The sequence below is a fragment of the Hyaena hyaena genome, unplaced genomic scaffold (genome assembly GCF_003009895.1).
Source record: "Hyaena hyaena isolate Hyena2069 unplaced genomic scaffold, ASM300989v1 scaffold_335, whole genome shotgun sequence".
NCBI lineage: Eukaryota > Metazoa > Chordata > Mammalia > Carnivora > Hyaenidae > Hyaena > Hyaena hyaena.
The window spans coordinates 65,351-89,343 of NW_024080968.1; the positions used below are offsets into that span (position 1 = coordinate 65,351).

Genomic DNA, 23,993 nt, shown 5'->3' on the forward strand with positions numbered 1-23,993 from the left:
ATGGGGGAGTGGGAAGGGGGAATAGCTAAGGAGAGGGAGGGAGGCAAATCATGAGAGACTCTTAAGTACTGAGAACAAACTGAGGGCTGATGGGGGTAGGGGAGAGGGGAAGGGGGTGGTTGACATGGAGGAGGGCACTTGTTGGGATGAGCACGGGGTGTTATATGTATGTGATGATCACTAAATTCTATTCTTGAAATTATTATTATACTATATGTTGACTGACTTGGATATTAAAAAGAAAAAAAACTCTAAAAAAATTTTTAACCTAACAGCCTTACATTTCCCAAGGAAATAGATAGAGGAGAATGCCCAAAAGTGGCCTCTGTCATCTCCAAAATCCAGAGGCCCACCACGCACTTTCTCTTTCTTCATGGTGAACAATACAAAGTGCAGAAACTTGTCTCCTGTCTCAAGGGAATGTCCCCATATGGCCTAGGCCACTGGATCTCTGGAAATACACCAAATGGAGAGTCTTATCCTCTGGCATGCACGTGATAAAGCATGTAGGATACCTACTATCTCCCCTAGGTCAGTGGGCACAATGCAAATGACCTAAGAGACCAGCATGATGTCCCATGGGGTATCAAGTAACCAAAGTCTCTTCATCGTCTATTAGGCCACAGAGCCAAGGAGATGCTCAGTCCTGAGTAAGACAGTGAAGGTATGTACCTGAGTCTCTGCATGTGAGAAAGCTACTTCTGATTATTGAGACAAGGGGTTGTGAAGAAAACATTTGCTAAAGCTGGTCTGGGGCATGAGAAGAGAACCATGCCCCAGAAGCCCGCAGAAGCCAAGGCAGCCTTGAGGCCATGTGTTTCTCACAGACAGACCAGCCTGATCAATGATTCCTCTCAGGCTGGAACCTGGCCTTCTGGAGATCCAGGTCATTGCACAATTTACATCTGCTCCCTCCTCCGCTTCCATGAGAGTCAAGGTCTTCCAAGGGTCCCCACTCCTCCGCTCGACCTGCCACAGGGGCACACAGTTGTTCCACAGCACAGAACTCGCGGTGCTGGCCAGGCAAGCACGCCTCCCAGCCAAAGCAGCCTAGGTGTGGCCTCTCAGTCCACTGAGTAGGAGTGGAGTGCCCAGAGAGCTCTGGGGAACACGGGCCAGGACACCAGTTATCACAATGGAGAAGACCAGCAGCTTCCAGTAGAATTCATAGTCCGGGGTGCGCACACTGGTGGCAAGGAATAGGTCAGCTGGCAGCATACTGTACCCACACGGGAGGGAGCACTGGTCATGGACGTGGGAGGTCATTCCCTATGTGGGCCCTGGCAGGTGACTTTGCCTCTCTTACTAGTCTCTCCCAGGGTGTTGGGGGTCATGGCCAAGCACCGGCAGAGTGCTGCTTGCAGAGTCAGGCTGTCCGAGGAAGCACCACGTACATGCTCCCACACAGCACGCCCTTACCGCCCACCTACATCTGATGATGTCTGTGCTGCTGGTTGGTCACGCTCTCCTTCCTCTGGGCTCCTGGTCCTAGCTCCCAGGATAGGTGGAGAAGCTCCTCCAATACCAGGAGCCCTGGGACGCTTCTGAGGTGGCCAGAGACCCCGGCTTGAGAGAAGCAGGTTTCCACTCCCGACAGTCCTCACTGATGCCCAGCAGGAAGTGCTGCCCTGGAGTGTAACACTGCACCCCTGCCTCCAGCAAGCCCTGCCAGCCCGCCTGAGTTCTTCACACTTGACTCTGTTTCTCCTTTGGGGACATGTGACCTAGTCCCTGGGTTAGTCCAAGGACTACCTCAGAGGAGCTGTGCTTGCACAGAGTAGTCAGGAGTCTATACCACAGTGACTAAAGTCCACTGATTCATCATGAGACCACGGGCGACACTTAGTGGCCAATTAATTCTTGGTAGCATCACCATAAACAACCTGTTTCCCATCACTTGGCTTCTCACTGGATTAAAAATGAGAGAGAATGAGACCATAGGAGGGGGGGTGGGGAAAGGTGGGGACCACTCATTTGATGGAAGGCGCTGGAGTCTCAGGTCCTGGCACTCCATTCCATGCCCCCTCACAAAAGGGGCCATATTGATGGAGGATGGGGTGGGAGATGATAGTGTAGGCACTCACTTCCACACCCATGGTCTCACCGTAATGGAGGAGCAGCGAGGAAACAGGAGGTGCAGACAAACAGCCTCCTCTAGCCACAACTTGACCTCTCTCACTCTTGGCCTTGAACATGTCACTTAACCTCCCTGGGATTGACCTTCTTCATTGTAAGGACAGTAGTCTGAACCTCACAAGAAGAATGAGAACAGAATGGAGGTAGATTAAATTTAAGAGGTCTCCTTGGGTGCCTCCTACTCTGTGCCCCAAAGTATAGCCTCACCTACCTCATTTTTAACTTGGCGCTTCTGACTCCAGGCTGAGGAGTGTTCTGGTTCGCACTGGGAGATACCGCCCATGAGCAGTTTCTCCCCTGGCAGTACTGCTTCAGTGAGCAGATCAACAATGAGGCTTGGCCTCAGGGCCCTGGCAGGGGAGCTAGGGAGAGAAAATAGAGAAGCATGCCAAGGGGAGAGAGATCAGAGCCCTGGGCCCAGAGAAGGGGGCACTCTGGGGTCTGCACTGGGTCTGCAGGGATCACAAACACTGGAAGTAAAATAGGCAGGTCAGTGCACATTTGTTCTGGTTTATTTGACACGAACAAACAGTTCAGACAGGAGGGAGGGTGCATTCCTCTAGACATCCTGGTGCCCAGGATCTGAGGTCCTGGTGGCTTGGTCTGAATAGAGGTTTGGGGAGCAGAATGCTGAGTCTAGCCCCCCACCCACCTCCTCACCGGAGGCTCATGCAAACGTTCCCACAGAAGGTTGAACAACATACAGTATTTGCTTTTGGACACTTTAGAAAATATGAACAGTGATTGCTGCAAAGATACACGCTGGGCTTCTTCTCACAGGCCTTAAGACCTAAAAGGAGCAGGAGCAGGGTCAGAGGAACCAGATCCCTCGAGAACACTCTTCTCAAGCCTGAAGCCTCTCCCAAACACTCTAAAACCCAAGTCCTACTCATGATGCTCTTGAACTTTTCAGGGAACTCAGTTTCTGCCCTTTACCCAAACTTGGTGTTTGGTAGTATCTTAAATCTTATATCCGCCCCCCCAACCACGCCCCCCAACAGATCTCAATGCCTTCCTGGGCCCTCTCCATTCTCGGCAGCCAGAAACCAGTCTCTCATGTGAGTCATGGCCTTGGTGAAGTCACCCCAATAGGCTCTAAACCTCTAAGAACTCAGCAAAGTCTGAGACATCCTGCAGACCCTCTCACTCCCCAGGATTTGCAGGGTCCAGATTGGGAGATGACTTGCCACTTTGCCCCCTCTCTCCTGTGCCGGTCACTGTGTCCAGGACCCCTCACGCTTCCCAGAAAATACCACTTACACTATTTCCCTTCCACTGCCACCATCCTGGTCCCTCTGATGAGAACTCTGACTTGACCCTGTACACCCCAAAACTTGCTTTCATTCTGTACCTCCTCCCATCAATATTTCAGGATGTTTACATGTCACATATACGCAGAAATCCAAGAACAGTTGTTTGGCTTCCCCAAGTGATTCTCGGCCCTGATGTACCTCTCACTACATCATGTACCATTTGTGTCCTGTATTTGGAATGGAGAATCGAAAGACATAGGTTCCCCCTCCACCCTCATTGTTGTTCCCAGTGCTGAGTAAAGAGGCCGGAGAGTCAGGGCTGGGGGCACCCAGAGTCTGCACAGTGCTGTGGTCAGAGCAGGATGTGATTTAAGATTCAGGTCCTCCCCAGAAGGCACACAGCCCCTCCTGGCCCCCTTCCCTCCCCACCCCCTTAGTCCATCACCTACTCTGCATCCCGTTCAGTTTACGGTGCCCTCCCTGGGCCTGTAGCAGCAGCACAGAGAGGAGCAGGAGGGGCAGCAGAGCCTGGGTTGGCATGCCTCTGGCCAGAGTAGAGGGCTCGCAGTCTGGGAGAGACTTCCCTGGAGAGCTGGGTGGTTGTCCCGGGCTCCTCCCTGCCTCCGCTGGCCAAGGACAGTTCCTCCCCTTTGCCTGCCCTGCCCGTGGCCTGTTCTGTGCGACTAGGGCTTCTGCAGACGACGCTCCTTTCATATGACTAAATCCCTCTTTTGCACACAGAAATTTGTTTCCCTGAAAGAAATAATATTTCTATATCTAATTACAAAATAATTTACAGAAAAGAAGAAAACATTATTTTTGTAGGAAGATATAAAAAAACAACCTCGGTCCATCAAGGGTTCAATAGATGAAGAAGATGTATATATATATTATATATTATAATACATATAATTCTATATATTAACATTATATACTTAGTCAGCCCCGAGAAGGAAGGAAATCTTGCCATTTTTGACAACTTGGATAAAACTGAGGCACTGTGGTAAGTAAAATGTCAGACAGAAAAAGGCAAATATTGTGTGATAACACCTCTATACAGAACCTAAAAATGCTGAACAGCATAGTGGTTATAGATAACAAGACTATATTACCTACTTAAAAATTGCTAAGACAGTAGATCTTATGTGTTCTCACCACAAATAAGAAATGATAAGTAAGTGGTGTGATAGAGGGGTTAGATCATTTTACAATACACAAGCATATCAAATCCATACATTATTCACCTTAAATTTATACAATATTATGTCAATTATATCTTAATAAGGCTGGAAAACAATATATTACATATATATAATTATATATGTATTACACACATGGATTTTTTCCAGCTTGAAATTTTTTTGAAATGTATCAATTATATCTTAATAAAGCTTAAAAATATATGTTAACACACATTTTCCAGATTTATTAATATATATTAATTGTAAGTAATATAATCAAAAGTGTTCTAGAGAGGGAGACAAAGAGAATATGGGAAGAATAAGGGCACACAGTTAGGCTCTTAGAGCCCAGATGGAAGAGGAGATCTGTCAGCCAAGAGTTCAGGTCAGGTTCTCCAGGAGAAGGCAGTCATTAACTGTAAATATTGCGGAGAAATATTATATGCTCTCAGAAGTGAAGAAGTAGATTTTCCCCTAAGAGGAGAAAAAGGGGAATCCTGTGGATACTGGGCTCCCAATAGGCTGGGAAGCTGGGAAGAAGCTGGATGGCAGTGAAGATTTGAGCCCTGTTCTGATATTCTAAACTCCAAAGACAATCTCCTTCAATATACAGGTATAGTTTATTTTTAAAATCTATGACACTTTTATCTACAGTTGCAGCGACATGTAATAAAACTCATTAATATAATGAAGGGGGAAAAAATCACATGATACTCTCAACCAAAACAGAAGAGGCATTTTACAAATGCACCACATTCACGAAACTGGCAATAGAAGGAACTTCCTCAACATGATTAAAGGTATCTATGAAAAATACGCAACTATCATCCTATTCAATGGTGGAAGAGTGAAAGCTTTCCTCCCAAGATCAAGAATAAAACAAAAATGCAGCTGTCATTATTGGTTGTCAACAGTGCAGTGAAAGTTTTAGCCAAAGCAATTAAGTAGTGAAAAAAAGCCATCTAAATTGGAAAGGAAGAAATAAAACTCTTTTTGCAAATGACATGATCCCATGTAGAGAAATTCCCGAAGAATCCACACAAAAAAATTAGTAGACTTAATAAGCAAATTCACCAAAGTTGCAAAGTACAAAAATAACATACAAAAATCAACTGTATTTCTTCTATACATTAGCAGTTAGCAATCCAAAAACAAAATTAAGAAAACAATTCAATTTACAATAAGATACAAAAGGATAAAGTATCTAGGAATAAACTTAACCATGAAGGTGAAAACTTGTGTACCAAAAAATATAAAACATTGCTGAAAGAGATTAAGGAAGACATAAATAAATTAAAAGACATCCCATATTTGTGGATTGGAAGATCTAGGATGTTAAAATGGTGATGCAATGGAGTCCCACATACAATTCCAATTGTTCTTTTTTTTTTTTTGCATAAATGAGGAAGCCAATCCTAAAATTCATATGGAATTTCAAGGGGCATGCCATACACACAAAACAATATTGATAAAGTACGAATTGGAGAACTCATTTCAAAACTTACTGAAAAGCTACAATAATCAAGAGTGCAGTTCTGGCATAAGGACAGATATGTAGATTAACAAATAAAATTGAGGGGTGCCTGGGTGGCTCAGTTGGTGGAGCGTCCAGCTTCAGTTCAGGTCATGATCTCGCAGTTTGTGAGTTCGAGCCCCACACTGGGCTCTGTGTTCACAGCTTGGAGCCTGGAGCCTGCTTCAGATTCTGTGTCTCCCTCTCTCTCTACCCCTCCCTGGCTCACACTCTGTCTCTCTCTCAAAAATAATAAATAAGCACTTAAAAAAAAAAATAGAATTGAGAGTCCAGAAATAAACCCACACATCTATGACCAATGATTTTTAACAAGAGCATCAAGACCAAGAATAGTCACATCAACAGATGGTACCGAGACCATTTGCAAAAGATATCCAAATGCAAAAGAATGAAACTGGGCCCCTAAATCACACCATATGCAAAAACTAATTCAAGGTTGATCAATGATTTAAATATAAGAGTTATAAAATTCTAAGATGAAAGTGTAGAAGTAAATCATCATGACCTTGGATTAGGCAATGCATCATCAGAAATGGCACCAAAAGCATAGCAACAACATCAACAAAATAGATAAGTTTGACTTCATCAGTTAAGAACACTTGTGCATCAAATGACTCTATCAAAAAAGTGAAAAGACAATCCATAAAGTGATAGAATATATTTGAAAAATATACGTTTGATAAAGGTCTCATATCTGGGATATAAAAATAACTCTTCCAATACAAAGAAGATAAACAACCCAGTTACAACATTGCAAAGGACTCGAATAGACATTTCTCCAAGGAAGAAACAAATGTGCAGCAAGCACATGAAGATGCTCAACATCGTTAGTTATTAGGGAAATGCAAATCAAAACCATAATTAAATACCACTTCACACTCGCAGGGGTGGCTAGAGTAAAAACATTAAAAATTAATTAATTAAATTTAAAAAAGAAAAGAAGGCACGTATAGGAGGATTAGGAGGAACTTGACGGAGGAACAAGGGGGAGAAGAAGGGCGGAAATGGTGGGGGAAAGGGAGAGAGGCAAACCATGAGAGACTCTTGAATGCTGACAAAAACTGAGGACTGATGGATGTGGGGGGGAGGGGGGATGGGCATGGAGGAGGGCACTTTGGGGATGAGCACTGAGTGTTATGTAGAAACTAATTTGACAATAAACTATTTGTAAAAAAAATAAAAAAAATAAAAAAGAAAAATAAAAAAAAAAAGAAAAGAAAATTATAAGACTTGGCAAGCATGTGGAGAAATTGGAACTCTTATGCATTCGTGATAAAAAATGTTAAATAGTTCAACAACTGTAGAAGCAGTCTGAAATTTCCTCAAAAGTCAAACATATAATCCATCAATTCCACTGCTAGATACTGACACCCAAAAGGGAAAAAAACATACATATAAAATGCATGAAGTACTGATACACACTACAATGTGAATGAGCCACAACCACCACAGAGATAAAACTCCTCACTGATTATGGCAAAAATTCAAAAACACAACCACACAATCTGTTATGAGAAACACCCATGCTCACATGGTTAGTGGCAGTATACAAAATAGTATAAACTTTACGGAGTAGGTTTAGTGATATCTAACAAAAGTACTTATAAATTTACCCTTTTTGGCAAGAAAAACACCTACAAAAATTTGCCCTGATGTTACACCTCCGACAATAGAGAAAATATGCACATGGTTGTTCACTGTAATAGCAAAATCTCGGAAAATACACGAATGTCCGGAGATTGGCCGAATGACTGTTTGTGTGCACATGGTAGTGTGTGTAGAACAGCTGTAAAAAAGAAAAAAAAAAGGAGAAATTGGGGCGCCTGGGTGGCTTAGTCGGTTAAGCGTCCGACTTTCGCTAAGGTCATGATCTCGCGGTTCGTGGGTTCGAGCCCCGCGTTGGGCTCTGTGCTGGCTGCCAGTTCAGAGCCTGGAGCCTGTTTCAGTCTGTGACTCCCTCTCTCTCTGACCCTCCCCTGCTCACCCTGTCTCTCTCTCTCCTAGAAATAAATAAATTAAAAAAAAAAAAAAAAGGAGAAATTGCTATGAGTTGCCTTAGTGTAATTTTCAGGATACATTGTTAAATGAAAACAAGGTACAAGTGAGTATATTTGTGCAAAAAAAAAAAAGAAATTAAGGATTCAGGTGACTAATTATCTTACACAAAACCTCCCACAGATTTGAAAGAAAGGCTGCTGTTCAGCACATTTTATAAAGTTAGTGCAAACTTACTACAAAACCAAGCAAGGACAGTATGAGGAAGCAAAGTTACAGGCATAGCTCTCTTATGAATATAGATATAAAAATCTCTTAAAAATTGCAAACTGAACCAAATGATATGAAAATGATAATATACAATGATCACATTAGATGACTGGAGAAATGCAAGAGTGGTTTAATGTTAGAAAATCTGAAATGTAGGGGCGCCTGGGTGGCTTAGTCGGTTAAGTGTCCGACTTTCGCTTAGGTCATGATCTCGCGGTTCGTGGGTTCGAGCCCCGCGTAGGGCTCTGTGCTGACTGCCAGCTCAGAGCCTGGAGCCTGTTTCAGTCTGTGACTCCCTCTCTCTCTGACCCTCCCCTGCTCACGCTGTCTCTCTCTGTCTCTCAGAAATAAGTTTTTAAAAGAACATTAAAAAAAAAAAAAAGAATATGCACATCCTCACTTCTATACAATAATGTATAGAGGTCCTGGCTGGCACAAGGAGGTATTAAGAACGGCATAAAGTTTAAAGAGAAAAATACAACTGTCATAATTTGCAGATGATGACCCCCCCGCCCCAGAACACTGCAAGGAACACGCCAAGAAATTAAGATGAACAGTGGGAGAATTTAGCAAGGTGGCTAGGAACAGATCAATACACGAAAGTCATTTCTCTACATTAGCAACAAACAGAAAGAAAAAACTAAAAAGTTACCATACTGCTGACAATTTTATTTTAAAAGTCCAAGCCTCTAGGAATAAATGTAACAAAGACCTGCCAGAACTCTACATGGGAAGAATTATTAAAATTTTGCGAAAGGACATCAACAAGATGGATGAGAGACATAACAAGTCTAAGATTAGGGGAATAAAAGGGATGTTGATTTGAAAACACTACCTGGCCCTGGGGTGGGTGTGTTTGGGAGACACTTGGATGTCTGTCATTGGAATACACAATGAATGACCATGCCTCTAATTTGCTCGCTCACTCGCTCTCTCTCTCCTCCTTCGAGCTGTGCCTGGTCAAACCCAGCAGTCCTCAAACAGGACTTACCAACCCATCTTACCAGCAGCATGAAGCCCGGGCTGTTTCTCCAACTTCTGCTGTTGATTCACTTAGCACCTCAGCGGGTGCCTGGGAGCCCCAAGCAACATTTTATGAGTATGTGCTGGGTCTGGGCTCCTGGGAGGCAAGCAGCATCTAGAGATGAGAAGATCTGAGGGCTGAGGATACACAGTGTGAAAAAATATAGTATCATATTCAAAGGTCCAAGGATGTTTTATTGTCAGTAAGATCCAGGTTTGGATCCCTACTGTGTGCTTACTGGGTGGTCTTGGACAAAGTATCTGGGTCTCAGATTTTATCTTTGCAATTGATATAATGATATTGGGGCAGCTAGAAGGAGAAAGTGAGATAATCATGCCTGCACGCACAGTGCACTCTTACTGAGCCCTGGTAAATGCTCAGTAAGAATTAACTACTGTAAATGTTATCAGCCTCATCATCCAGGTTATTCTTGCTGCCTTGGTTCCTTCACGGGTGTGTGCGCCAACTTTTCGAGCATTAACACAGAGAGGAAAATTGAGTTGGCAGAACTCAGGCACCTGCATAATCTCTGCCTTGGAGAATGTTTTGGGAGGGAAGGAAAGAAAGCCTTACATTTCATTCCACATTTAAAAAAATTTTTTTTATGTTTTATTTATTTCTAGGAAAGAGAGAGAGACAGCGTGAGCAGGGGAGAGTCAGAGAGAGAGGGAATCACAGACTGAAACAGGCTCCAGGCTCGAAGCTGGCAGTCAGCACAGAGCCCGACGCGGGGCTCGAACCCATGAACCGCGAGATCATGACCCAAGCGAAAGTCAGACGCTTAACCGACTAAGCCACTCAGGCTCCCCTATTCCACATTTTTAAAGTTTATTTGTTTGTTTTGAGAGAGAGAGAAAGAGAAAAAGAGAGAGAGACAGACAGAGACAGAGAGAGCATGCACAGGTAGGAGAGGGGCAGAGAGAGAGAGGGAGAGAGAGAGAATCCCAAGCAGGCTCTGCTCTGACAGCACAGACCTCAACGTGGGGCTCGAACACATGAACCATGAGATCATGACCTGAGCCAGAATCCTGAGGGCTCAGAAGAAGGATCTGTATACTATCTCAGGTGTATAGGGAGGGAAGACCCTGTTTTAGCGAGGGAAAATCCTGTTTTAGGGGTGTGAGAGAGTGCAGGCAGATCTGTAAGACTGAGGGAGGCTAAGCTAGATGCAAGAGAATGGGGGAATCCAAGGTAGAGTTCATTGGAGAATAAAGGACTAAAATATTTTTTAATTTGTTTTATCTTTATTTACTTGTGAGAGCGAGAGAGACAGAGCATGAGCTGGGGAGAGGGTGGGGGGTGGCAGAGAGAGAGGGAGACACAGAATCCGAAGCAGGCTCCAGGCTCTGAGCTGTCAGCACAGAGCCCACTACAGGGCTTGACCTCATGAACCATGAGATCGTGGCCTGAGCCGAAGTCGGACGCTTAACAGACTGAGCCACCCAGGGGCCCCTCAAGGACTAAAATTTGAAAGGAAACACAAAGGGAGCTCCTGAAAGACTAGTAAGTCTTTGTGAGTAAAACTGGAACCAAAGACCTAGTAGAGGGGCGCCTGGGTGGCTTAGTCGGTTAAGCATCCGACTTCAGCTCAGGTCATGATCTCACGGTTCGTGGGTTCAAGCCCCGCATCGGGCTCTGTGCTGACAGCTCAGAGCCTGGAGCCTGTTTCAGAGTCTGTGATTCCCTCTCTCTCTGACCCTCCCCTGCTCATGCTGTCTCTCTCTCTCTCCCCCCTAGAAATAAATAAAAATATTAAAAAAAAAAAAAAGACCTAGTAGAGGAGGCAAAACTTGAGAAGGTCCACCTCTCTGACATCCCTGGCTCACAGGCTCCTTCCCCACACTGTTCCATTGGTCCCCAAGCTCCCCCAAAGTGGGGACCAGCTCCAATTTCTTGCACTGATCTAATGAGCCATGGGATGACTGGGAGACCCAGGGTGAGAGATGCATACTGGTCTCTGCCAAACTGTCAACAACTTGGCCTTGGCTTTTTTCTTTGGTGCCATTTGCTATTACACGCATAGCCCCCAACTTCATCATCACTTGTTCCTTCCAGGTCAGTATGACATCCTATGGACCCCCTTTAATTGCAAATACTCTGCAAAGAGGTGAATCATCAATGGGTGCAGGGTTCTGCCTACCTGTCTTCAGTCAGATACCCAGACCTCATGGTTTTCCCTGCCGAGGACTCAGGGAAAGGCAGCAGCTACAGACCAAATCTGCTTCCACCTCCCTAGAACCACAGGAGGGAGATCAGGCTGGTTTCCTCGCAGTTCCTTGGGCTTTTGGAGTTCTGAATATTACTCCAGCCTGTTGTTTAAACCCTTCTCTTCCCTTTTCTATGTTCCAGGGAATATCTTGGAACCACCACCCTGCAGATCGGACCCTGAAAACTGTACTCATTTCTGTACTTTGCAGGAAGATTGCCATAACGGATTTCAGTGCTGTTCTGCCTTCTGTGGGATAGTCTGTACTTTAAACAAAAATGTTAACCATGACAGGTAAGGAGACTCTCAGGCCCAGTTCTGATCCAGCTGCCATTGGGAACTCAGCATAAGAGTCTCTTACCAGCCCCGACAGCGGAACTATTTTTCTAACATTCTCCTTCTCTTTACCAACAATAATTTCCTTAAATGTCCTGATTTAAAGAGCCTTCCTCCTCTCCCAAACTTCTTTCTCATCATCATCACATTGGTGAATCTCCGAATATGCCTCTCTGAACTCGCACACAAATGCCTCCAACCACAGACCGTGCCCTGTCCCAGGTCCACTTTCATCCAGAAGCCTGGGACATTATATCTGGGGCTGCAAGTCTCACCAAAATCCCAAAGTCAATCTGTGTTTTCTGTTTTTGCTTTACCTCTTTCACCAAACAACAAACTTTGGGCCCCAGTGTTCCTGGGCACTGCACGTCCTCCCGCCTAAGCAAAACTTTGGTTAATTGCTAACGCCTTAGCACTGACCCCAAGTCTCCTGAACGGAAGTCGTCCCAGATCAGAGAAAGGGCATTAAAGAGCTATGAGACACCTGGTTTTCTAATTCTATCTTCCAACTATGTCTTTCTACAACCTTGAGCAAGACAGTTTCCCGTGTTTGCCTTTCTTTTTCTCATGCATAAGGATAAGGACTCTTTAATTCAGCCTTGCAAGATTGCTATAAAGACCCACAAGGCAAGAGACTCAATCACTGAGCTCCTAAACTGTCTGGTTCACTGCAGTATCCCCTGCCCTGCATACAATCCCCAACATAGGACCCAAGTACAGATTGATGAAGTAGGGCCCCAGAGCCACATACCTAGATCCAAATCCTGGCTCTACCACCTCTTAGCTGAGTGATCTCAGACAAGTTAATCAACCTCTCTGGGCATCAGTTTCCTCATCTTAAAGACCGGAACAGTAAGACTGAGATTAAAATAGATAACCCACGATAGCTCTAAAAACATGACTCACCACATGTTAATTACTCAGTAAATTTTGCAATTAGGCAACCACTTCTCTTTTAAGAGGTGGGCCTTTGCAGTGAAACTTCACACCTTTCCAGGCTTTACAATGGAAGGCAGAAGCATAAGTAAGACTTTTTGTTGTCACTTGCTTCTTCGAGCTTCTGCTTTCCCTATGGCAGGGAAATTTAGCTTTATGGTTCAGTTTTAATGATGGAAATAACGGAAAATTAAACAACTACATTTCTTTTTTTAATTTTTTTTAAAGTTTATTTGTTTATTTTGAGAGAGAGAGAGGCAGAGAGAGAAGGAGAGGGAAAACCCAAGCTGACTCTACTGCCAGCATGGAGCCCGACACAGGGTTCGAACTCACGAACCAGGAGATTATGACCCAAGCTAAAACCAAGAGTTGGACACGTAACCAGTGGAGCCACCCTGGCACCCCTAAATAACTCTATTTCTAAGAACAAAACTTAACGAGAGAATATTTGGAAATGTTTCTCTTCTAGAGAATCAGACACAGGAATGTAAGAAACATCATGGCTGGTAACTGAGGCATGTTTCCCAGAGCATTTTGTAAGTATTGGGGTTTGGCCTGGCATTCCCAGCATAGGCTTTTCCAGTTTTCCTCCTCTCTGGCTCCTCTGCCATTCCTGCAATGTCAGAATAGCCTTCTGTCATCCCAATTGCACCCTGTTCCATTATCCTTCCCCCCCCCCCCCGCCCCCCACCTCCACCAGCTATGCTCTCACTCCCTGGAGCAGAATGTGGTCCAGAGTGAGTTCTACCACACAGAGCAACATAAGGAAGCAGAGTCATGGCCTCAGGGGAACACAGGGCACTCACATCTGAGCCACTGCCAAAGAACAGCTTCAGCCTGAGGGTTGATGATATCCTAGGCGGGAAGTCAAGCTGAGCCCTTCACACTCTGTGTGGCCTTAGTCAGTTTACTCCACGCCTCTGAGACCATCAGCTTCCTCATGTGAGGGATGAAGAGAACATCCATGGGTCAGGTTTTGTGAGGATTACATGAGGCCACGTGGAATGGAAGAACTTGATCGTTGCAAAGGCTCTGCAAATGTTAGCAGCTGCCAGCAACCAATTCTTTCTGGGTTTCAGATTTTTCCTCTTAAAAAAGAAAGGGGATCATCTTTATGATTTTACCAATGTTAAAAGAAAGCTGAGGAAAATAGAGTCCTCTGCAGCACCACCACCAAAACAAAGCTACAATTTATAACTCAGTGGATTTTGTTTCAGATTGTTTGGAAAAAAAGGAGGACCTTGGGGTCTTCTAACAGTCCTTCTGAAGTCATCGGAGTTGCCAAGGGTTATTTCACCTTATATAGTCCTTTTATTAACGCTATCCAAAGGACTTTGATCGATGGTGACAAGTGGAGTTCAGTGGAGGAATTGACACAGGTGAATATCACCTCGTTCAGACCCTGGTGAGTCAGCCATGCTGACTTCCTCTGCACCTTGTACATGATTAGCCGCTCATGCCACACCCTGGCTCTCCATCAGTGCGTCCCCACTGTCACATAATCCATGGCCTGCACAGTGGAAGATAGTGAGCTCCTAATAAGAATCCATGTGTTCTGTCCGGGTGAAAGATAACAGAGGTGGCTGGTGCAACTACATATAGAGTATTTTTATTGCAGTTTCAGGGTTGTATGGCTACAAGTGTATGAGCCTCAGCAAGCCTCAGCTTAAGCACTGCCCAGAGAGACAAGCCTTCATCTCAGACAAGTGGAAAAACACTGCCATGGACCTGAGGGTGTCTTCTAGAGAACTAGGCGTCCCCATCCTGTTATCTTTGGGCAGGCTAAGACTCTGCCCTCTCATGTGCCCCATTGACTGCAATATCTGTTAGATCCACGTCAGAATGTTTGCTCTCCCCAACCCTGCAGCCTGTCCTCTGCAGAACGGTTCCCCTCGACTGACCATTACTGCTCTGGAGGCCCTGGAGTTGGCTGGGAAGCTCGAGTGAGGGAGGAGATGGCAGTACCAGTGAGAACTTGAGAAAAATGCTCATTTCTTATTCCCAGAAAGTGCTGTGTTCAGTTTCCCGTGGTGATAAAATGCAGGACAGAACAGCACTGGCATACCTGGCCAGCATCTTCCATATCATGTGGGCTCTGGTGGGTGTTGCCAAGGGCTTCCAACTTTTTAAATGTGAGCTAACGCTTTAGCCATGCTTCACTTCATTTGGCCCCCGCAGCAGCCATAATATCCAGTTTACAGGCAAGGAAACTGAGGATCATAGAGTTAAAGTCACATGCACAACATTCGCCAATGGGTCGATGGTGGAGCTAGAATATAGGAAAAGAAGTGTTTTAGGTCCTAGCTGCTCTGGGACTCAGCCCAGCTTTGCCCTTGCTGGCCTGGGGGAGCTGGGAATTTCCAACTCCTTGGGGCCTCAGTCTCTTCATTTATAAGTGGAGCTGAATAACGCCTACCTTCAGGAGTGTCAGGAGACAAAATGAGATGATGCAAGTAAAGCACGTACCGCAGCACCCAGCAGACAGTCTAAAAAGATTGTTGCCATCATTCCCAATTCTTCTTCTATCCAAAATTCTTGGGGCGCCTGGGTGGCTCAGTTGGTTGAGCGTCTGACTTTGGCTCAGGTCATGATCTCGAAGTTCATGGGTTCGAGCCCTGCACGGGCTCTGTGCTGACAGCTCAGAGCCTGGAGCCTGTTTCCGATTCTGTGTGTCCCTCTCTCTCTGCCCCTCCCCTGCTCACACTCTGGCTCTCTCTGGCTCTCAAAAATAAATAAATGTTAAAAAAAAATTTAATTCTTGTTTTAGAAAAGAGCCAAAGTGTATCTTCCATCTGAAACTCTGTGTTTTTAAAAAATTTCTCCAGGTTACGAATGAATTGGCTCCCAAAGAAAATAAGTGCCATGTCTCTGACCTTTGAAACATCTAAAATGGAATAAGGCATAGTTGTGGAAAATGCTCCATCCCTGAGAGATAATATGATTAAACCACATGACGAAGAATCAGACAATTTAACGATGATCTTGATGCCTCTACTCAGGCTCCAGCAACTATGGAAGATGTTTCTTCCCCCTGAAAATCCCTCGGGAAGGTACCGACTGGGAAATCTGCAGTCACCTAGTCCCATGAGACCACTCCCCCAATCACACCCTGTTCAAACAAACTTTCTCCAAGATAAATGTATCACAATTCCATGTTGCACTCCTCTCTTCTGTTTCCCCCTTTCTAATCCAGCTAAGCCCTGGTGACCCCTGGGCCTGAACTGGAAACATTGTTCAAAAACTCTGCAGGCTCCTTCACCACCATGACCTGACCTGATGTGGTCCAAGTTGACCTCTGGCACTAAGAGTGGCCCATTCAAACTGCAGGTACCACTGTTTGAATCACCTGAGTTTGATCTGTCCGTTACAAGAACACTGGGTCCTGGGATTTGTCAAAGAGGAGGAGATATGTGTACCAGGGTCTGAGAAGGAAATCAGGGCTACAATAACCCAAACCCAGAGGCTAGCCCCAGACCCTTTGACTGCAAGGGATTTCACAGCTCCACCTAATATCAAGCTTGCACCCCCATTTCTGCCCATGGAACCAACAAAGAGATAGCAAGCTTCTCATAGCCAGGTTCAACCATGTCTGGGCCCGTATCTCCAGCATGGCAGTGCCAAGCAACTAAAATACTTCTCTCCACCCAGTTGTCCACTATTTTTTAATCATATATTGCTTTTATTACCTACCACCCCAGATGTATTTCCTTTTTTACCCTCAAACTCATGGTTGGACACAGACACAATTCACATTTCTTCTTCCCACAACCTTAGAACCAGATGGATTCTGTGCAATTATTTGGTCTAATACCTGCACTTTAAAGTTAGGGGCACCTGGGTGGCTCTGTCAGCTGAGCGTCAAACTTCAGCTCAAGTCATGATCTCGGGGTTCATGGGTTCGAGCTCCACATTGGGCTCTGTGCTGATAGTTCAGAGCCTGGAGCCTGCTTTGGATTCTGTGTTTCCCTCTCTCTCAAAAATAAAATTAAAAAAAAATTAAAGTTAGAATAACTGATACAGAAAGAGAGGATAGGTTCAAGACCACATAAAAAGAAAGTGCCACTGGTAGAATCAATATCTTGGGTCTTGTTTTGTCCTCATGAGTTTAATGGGCGGAACACAGCATTTGATGCAGAAGCAGGCAGTACACTTCTCTAGCTTTCAGATCGCTTGTAACACAGTGTCCCTACTCAAGCAGGCAGAACTCCTTCATCTGCAGCACGTACGCAGTCAACCAATTTTTAGAGTGCCACCTCTTCTCTCATAGCCAAGTTTTCAAGACTTACCTGGGGACTCTTATGAAAGAAAAACGAAGTATCAGGAACAGTGGCCAGGGGAGCAGTTGGGATTCCATGAAGCTCTGATAGCATTAGCTTCATGGTGGTCCCCCTGCCAGGCACACACTTCCTGACTCAGGGGGATTGGTCTGCACTACTGGTATGTCCATTCCCACCATCAACTAGAGTCAGTTTACTAAGCTTTTCAAACACAGAGTAACTAGTTACTACCCTGGGCTGCTTCCAGGAAACCATTCACTGAGAGAAGTCAGAAATGGATTCTACATTCCATCAGTCTTTTGTCATCATTTAGGCATTCCATCCTAAACTGAGAGCAAAACTGGGGGTTCTGATTACAGGAAAGAATACCTCCTAGTGCTTTAGGAATTCCTAAACTAGAGCCTAGCCTCACAATATTCTAATTCTCTTTCAGGGTAAAAGCTAGGGCAGGAATGTAACCTTTCCAAGGGGTCTCAGTCCTGCTCTAGTATACCATTCAGTCTAATCATGTGGTGAGTAAACACCCAGAAGGGTTCAGATGAACCTCCTACTTGATTTTATTGGGACAAGATGCAAGAAATGTTATCTGAGATAAGACTAGTCTTTTAGGTTGGAACCTAATTGTTGGTGGCTCCTCTTGCATTGAGTTCCCATCTTCCCTGCTTCACTACCTCTCAGCCGTTGGGGCAGGACAAGATGTGCCAGGTACCTAATGAACAAAGGGGGATCTTAGGTCCCCTGGGCCCCATCCCACTCTTTCCACCTTCAAAGCAGCATGATGTCCCAGAAAAAATAATTTAAGTTAATATGAAGACATGGGTTCCCATCAATTTATGGTTTTATTTATTGACATTCAACCTTGTTTTGAAGGATTTAAGGCAGCTTGCCAGGATTCATGATACATAGTATTTAAAAAAAAAATTAGCCTGTATAAGTAAGTCAGAGGAAAACAGATACAAAAATAATAAGGTATGATAAAACAATGCAGGAGATTAGCATAGCAAGTACATGCTACAAGGGTCACAGACACTTGCTATGAAATCTCACAACTAGGGCACCTACGTAATTCAGTTGGTTGAGCATCCAACTCTTGATTTCAGCTCAGGTCATGATTCCAGGGTCATGGGATGGAGCCCTGTGTTGGGCTCCACACTGAGCATGAAACCTGCTTAAGATTCCCTTTGCCCTTAACTCGTGCTTGCTCTCACTCTCTCTTTCTCTCAAATAAAAAATAAATATTATAAAATTAGCTCTAAGCTTTCATAATAACAGCACAATCAGGGCAGTACAATCAGTTACAGCTTTAGAGTAAGCATAAGTGTAGCCCAAAAAGATACTCAGGAACAGTAGAAATAATCATGGTAGTAAACACAAAAGAGACAAGCTCTTCCACATGTGCTCAAAGAGGAACGACTGTGCAGAAAGGTGAACACATTGTCCATGACAACCTCATGTTAGATTCTAGAGAGTTTTCTGGGACTACTTCTTTAAGGGTTTTTAAGCATAAATCAACAATACACAATTCAATGACAAGAGCTCTTTGGAGGCCCTACATGGTGTCATCCATGGGTGTGTTTAAAGAATCCAGAAGAAAAAATGCACTTATTATCCTCTCTTTCCCCACAGGCCTCCACAATATTGTTTTTCTTAGTCCACTTTTAGGAAGGCATTGAGAAGTAGTAAATTTGAGGCCAGTCTCCCCAACAAAATCTGACCTGCAAATAGATTTTTGAGTTTGACAGAAAAGACTAATTTACCATGAGACTCGTGTAGTTTAAGCTCCAGATCCCTCACCTGCTTCTCTCAGGATGAGGAGAGGAAAGAGCAACACCATCCAAGCATGAAGGCAGACAGCACTGTCCCAACCCAAGATGGGGGGGTGGAAGGGTGGTGGGCTGGGGGGTACATCCCAATAGTGACCTGAAGTTACTTCTGTGTTCATGTCTGGACAACCCTTACTGACAATCTGCCCCTGGTTGCACCCATCAACCGAAATGCTCCCATATTTGACCTCAAGGAAAAATAGCAATAAGATGCTGTACTGGAACATGCTTGAAGCCAGAGTTCAAGGTCTCATGGCCATATCATGAACCCAAGACAGGCACAGTGAGGGTGGTGAGGACTTGGGGCTGGATCAGTGGCTATTAGGCTGCATCGAGAGTCCATCAGATCCAGATCAAAGAGCTAGAATTCTCCAAGGGCTTTCCCCAGGCATGTAGCACCACCTGAACCAGAAACTATGAAGAAAAGTTACAGATGTGGCTTTACCAATGTTATGAATCTGGAAAGGATTTTTCCCAATCAATAACTTATTTTTTTATTGAGATATAATTGCAATGTGACATTGTGTACATTTAAGGTATACAACCTGTTGATTTGATAAATTTATATATTGGAATACAATTACCACTATAGCATTAGCTAACCTCTCTATCGAGTCACATAACTCTTATTTCATTTTTGTGGTGAGAATAATTACAATCTAGTCTCCTAGCAACTTTGAAGATTATAATACAATATTGCTGACTACAATCACTATGCTGTGTATTATTAGCTCTCCAGGACGATAACTTTACGTTTTTGATCAACCATGCCAGAGCAAAGACCGAATTATCTTTCTATTTTCTCTATAGAAATAAGATATTAAAAAAATCACTGTTATAAAAAGGGTGATCAAAGAATAATCAGCCAGAAAATGCAGGAAAAGGGTATTATAAAAACATTTTAACTAGTGGTAATGAAATGTTATTTTTCTAGGATTCATGATGTTTGATGTATTTATAAGCTTTTGTACACATGTGATTTGTTATAATTTCTTTTTTTGTTCCAAATAAATATTCACTTACATACCTAATTTTGCATCTGTAGTTTTTGCATTGTCCTGTTGCATTATTTTTCTTTAAATTTTTTAAATATTTTATCTTATTTTTTGAGACACAGGGAGAGACAGAGCACAAGCAGAGGAGGGGGAGAGAGAGAGAAAGACACAGAATCTGAAACAGACTCCAAGCTCTGAGTTGTCAGCACAGAGCCTGACACGGGGCTCAGATTCACAAATCATGAGATCATGACCTGAGCTGAAGTTGGAAGCTCCACCAACTGAGCCATCCAGGCACCGCCAATGCATTATTTTTCTAAAATAAGGTTCCCAAAATTACACAGGTTTCAAGCTCCACAAAACCGATTACAGCCTTTTATAATAAATCAGTAACATAATAAGTAAACTGCTTTTCCTGAACTTTGAGATTGCTCTAGCAAATTACTCAAACCCAAGGAGGAGACTGGGAACCTCCAGTTTATAGCTGGTTGACCAGAAGTACCCGTCACAACCTGGACTTGCCGTTGGGATCTGATGTGACAAGAGAAAAGGGGTTGCAATCTGGTCAGACTGAGTCCTCATCTGTGGGATCTGATGACATTGCCAGGTAAATAGTGTCAGAATTTAGTTAAATTGTAGGGTACCCAGCTGGCGTTACAGAACTGACAGCAAAGAGCCTGCTTGGAATTCTCTCTCTCCTTCTATCTCTGCCTCTCCACTGCTTGCTCGCTCACTCGCTCTCGCTCTCTCTCTCAAAATAAATAAATAAACTTTTTTATTTTTTAAGCTACAGTAATCAGGGGCTCCTGAGTGGCTCAGTCAATTAAGCATCCAACTTTGGCTCAGGTCATGATCTCACAGTTTGTGGGTTTGGGACCTCCCCCCCCCCCATAGGGCTCTGTGCTGTGTCTTCCTCTCTCTCTGTCCTTCCCCACTCACTCTGTCTCTGTCTCTCTCCAAAAAATAAACATTAAAAAAAAAATTTAACTACAGTAATCAAAACATTATTGTATTTTGCATAAAAACAGACCCCTAAGGAGCCGGGTCAGTCAGTTAAGCGTTTGACTGAGGCTCAGGTCATGATCGCACAGTGCATGAGTTCAAACCCCACACTGAACTCTCTGCTGTCAGCACAGAGCCCACTTTGGATCCTCTGTCTCCCTCTCTCTGTCTGCCCCTCCCCTGCTTGCACTCTATCTCTCTCAAAAATAAAATAAACACTTAAAAAAAAAAAAACAGACCCATAGACCAATGAAGCAGAACCAAAAGGCCAAAAATAAACCCGTGGTTAGCTAATATTTCACAAAGGAACCACGAATACACAATGGGAAAAGAACAGTCTTCTTAATAAATGATGCTGGACGTGGATGGACCTCAAGGGTGTTATGCTAAGTGAAACAAGTCAGGCAGAGAAGGACAGATACCATATGTTTTCACTCATATGTGAAACAGGAGAAACCTAACAGATGACCACGGGGCAGGGGAGGGGGGAAATAGTTAAGGAGAGGGAGGGAGGCAAATCATAAGAGATTCTTAAATATTGAGAACAAACTGAGGGTTGATGAGGGTGGGGGAGAAGGGAAAAGGGGTGATGGGCATGAAAGAGGGCACTTGTTGGGATGAGCACTGGGTGTTATATAGAAACCAACTTGACAGGGGCGCCTGGGTGGCTTAGTCGGTTAAGCGTCCGACTTTCGCTTAGGTCATGATCTCTCGGTTCGTGGGTTCGAGCCCCGCGTCGGGCTCTGTGCTGACTGCCAGCTCAGAGCCTGGAGCCTGTTTCAGTCTGTGACTCCCTCTCTCTGTGACCCTCCCCTGCTCGCGCTGTCTCTCTCTCTCTCTCTCTCTCTCCTAGAAATAAATAAAAAAGAAAAAAAAAAAGAAACCAACTTGACAATAAGCTATAAAAGAATAAATAAATAAATAAATAAATAGTGCTGGGAGAACTACATATTCACTTGCAAAATAATGAAACTAGACCCCTATCTTACACCACTCATGAAAATTAATTTGAAATGGATAAGGACTTAAATATAAGACCGGACACTGTAAAACTTGTATGACACCAAAAGCAATCAACAAAAGCAAAAATGAACAAGTAGGAGTACATCAAATTAAAAAATTTCTGGGGCGCCTGGGTGGCTTAGTCGGTTAAGCGTCCGACTTTCGCTTGGGTCATGATCTCGCGGTTCGTCGGTTCGAGCCCCGCGTCGGGCTCTGTGCTGACTGCCAGCTCAGAGCCTGGAGCCTGTTTCAGTCTGTGACTCCCTCTCTCTCTGACCCTCCCCTGCTCACACTGTCTCTCTCTCTCTCTCCTAGAAATAAATAAAAAAAAATATTAAAAAAAATTTCTGCACAACAAGGGAAACAAACAACAAAAGGATAGGCAATCTACGGATTGAGAGAATATATTAGTAAACCATATATCTGGTAAGGACTTAATGTCCAAAATATATAAGGAACTCATAAGACTCATTAAAGAAGGGGGGGAAGCACCAAAAACTCTGATTTTTAAATGTGCAAAGGACCTCAATAGACATTTTTCCAAGAAGACATAAGAATAGCCAATAAGTACATGAAAAGGTGTTCCATATCACTACTCATGAAGGAAATGCTTATGTTAACATAAGATTAACATATAACATAAATTACATTTTTGTACATCAAAAACAAATAGAAATATAATGTTTAAAGATACCATTTACAATAATACAAAAAATATAAATAATATTACAAGACCTATTTGGGAAATATCATAAGCCTTTCTTGGAAGATATTTAAGAAAACCAGCATATATGGGGAAATACTGTACATACCAAAGATAATATTATAAGGATATTATTCTCTTCAAATTGACCTGTAAATCCAATACAATTAAATCAATACCCAAGATGACCTTTTGAAGCACATGACAAATCTACCCTAAAATTTATGTGAATATGCAAAATCTTAAGATAATACTAAATTCAAGTAATTAAGAAGGCTTTGGGACAGCAGTATACAGTAGAGTGAAATAAAGAGCTCAGAAATAATCCCACACATATAAGAGAAGTTATCATATAACTGGATAAAAGGGGAACTCATCAACAAATGGGTCTGAAGCCATTGAAAAATGAAATTGGACCATTATTTCATACTTAACCAAAAATAATCGACTTCAGGTGGTTTAAGAGTACAAATATGATGGGCACCTAGATGGCTCAATGGTTGGGCTTCTGACTCTTGATCTCAGCTCAGGTCTTGATCTCAGCATTGTGGGTTCAATCCCCACGTTGGGTACCATGCTGGGCATGGAGCCGATTTTTTATTTAAAAGGGTGAAAAAAGAGTATAAATGTGAAAGTCAAAATTTCAAAAATCTTACAAGAAAACAAAACCAAGAAAAAATAAAGTTGTCCCATATTCCTAGGTATAGTGAGTTCAAATTTTGATTCCACTTACGTAACAGATGGATAACCTTGCACATATAAGTTAACCTCAGCCTCAGTTTCCTCATCTATGATGATAATAATTGCACCTAACTCATAGGGTACATGTGATTTTTTTGAAATGTAATGATTTTGTGTAGATAGATAATGAGAGTAAGAGAGAGAGAGAGAGAGAGAGAGAGCCTAGCATGTAGGAAGTACCATAGGGGTTAGTTACTATCATTATTATTATTGTTTTTATTACATTCTTCCTGTTTCACCAGAATCAGTCTCTTCCTTATTGTGGAAGGTTGAAGAGAAAAAAGGAAGCAATCTTTTTTTTTTAATGTTTTTCCCTCATCATTCTATCCTCCATGATTAAACTTATGCTAGCAGCTCTAATCCTTTAGTTTCTATGGTTTCTAGACGAACATGGGACTCACTATCAGGGGTCTAATCAGCTTGGGACCTTCAGCTTCATGGCTGGGTACCCAAGCATTCACTGTTCAACTCAACACCAAGTAATGCCCAGTCCTGGCCCTTGGGGTAAGTGGGCTCAGCCCTCTCAAGTATCAAGTCCAAAATATAACATCAGTTAATACCAAGACTCTCCTACCTACT

At 43.5% G+C, this 23,993-nt stretch overlaps 2 protein-coding genes across 2 annotated transcripts; one reads left to right on the top strand and one right to left on the bottom strand.

The window, feature by feature from the left end:
• Nucleotides 1-1,050: 1,050 nt before the first annotated feature.
• On the bottom strand, nt 1,051-3,929 carry WFDC10B (WAP four-disulfide core domain 10B). Its single transcript, XM_039249432.1, has 3 exons — nt 3,839-3,929; nt 2,797-2,926; nt 1,051-1,186 (listed from the first exon to the last, which is right to left on the bottom strand). The coding sequence occupies exons 1-3, from the start codon at nt 3,927-3,929 to the stop codon at nt 1,051-1,053; spliced, it is 357 nt and encodes a 118-aa protein (XP_039105363.1).
• A 5,446-nt stretch (nt 3,930-9,375) lies between these two features.
• WFDC13 (WAP four-disulfide core domain 13) lies at nt 9,376-14,818 on the top strand. The gene is made up of 3 exons (XM_039249433.1): nt 9,376-9,468; nt 11,743-11,862; nt 14,739-14,818. The coding sequence occupies exons 1-3, from the start codon at nt 9,381-9,383 to the stop codon at nt 14,816-14,818; spliced, it is 288 nt and encodes a 95-aa protein (XP_039105364.1). The 5' UTR covers nt 9,376-9,380.
• Nucleotides 14,819-23,993: the final 9,175 nt, after the last annotated feature.

What these genes read in the sequence shown, in the direction of transcription:
- WFDC10B (XM_039249432.1), bottom strand. Translation starts at nt 3,929, where the DNA reads ATGCCAACCCAGGCTCTGCTGCCCCTCCTGCTCCTCTCTGTGCTGCTG. An exon ending in TAAACTGAACGGGATGCAGA is followed by an intron (nt 2,927 to 3,838) that starts GTAGGTGATGGA and finishes TGCTCCTTTTAG; the next exon opens with GTCTTAAGGCCTGTGAGAAG. An exon ending in AACGTTTGCATGAGCCTCCG is followed by an intron (nt 1,187 to 2,796) that starts GTGAGGAGGTGG and finishes CCTTGCCACCAG; the next exon opens with TGTGCGCACCCCGGACTATG.
- WFDC13 (XM_039249433.1), top strand. Translation starts at nt 9,381, where the DNA reads ATGAAGCCCGGGCTGTTTCTCCAACTTCTGCTGTTGATTCACTTAGCA. An exon ending in CCCCAAGCAACATTTTATGA is followed by an intron (nt 9,469 to 11,742) that starts GTATGTGCTGGG and finishes TCTATGTTCCAG; the next exon opens with GGAATATCTTGGAACCACCA. An exon ending in TGCCTTCTGTGGGATAGTCT is followed by an intron (nt 11,863 to 14,738) that starts GTACTTTAAACA and finishes CCAACCCTGCAG; the next exon opens with CCTGTCCTCTGCAGAACGGT.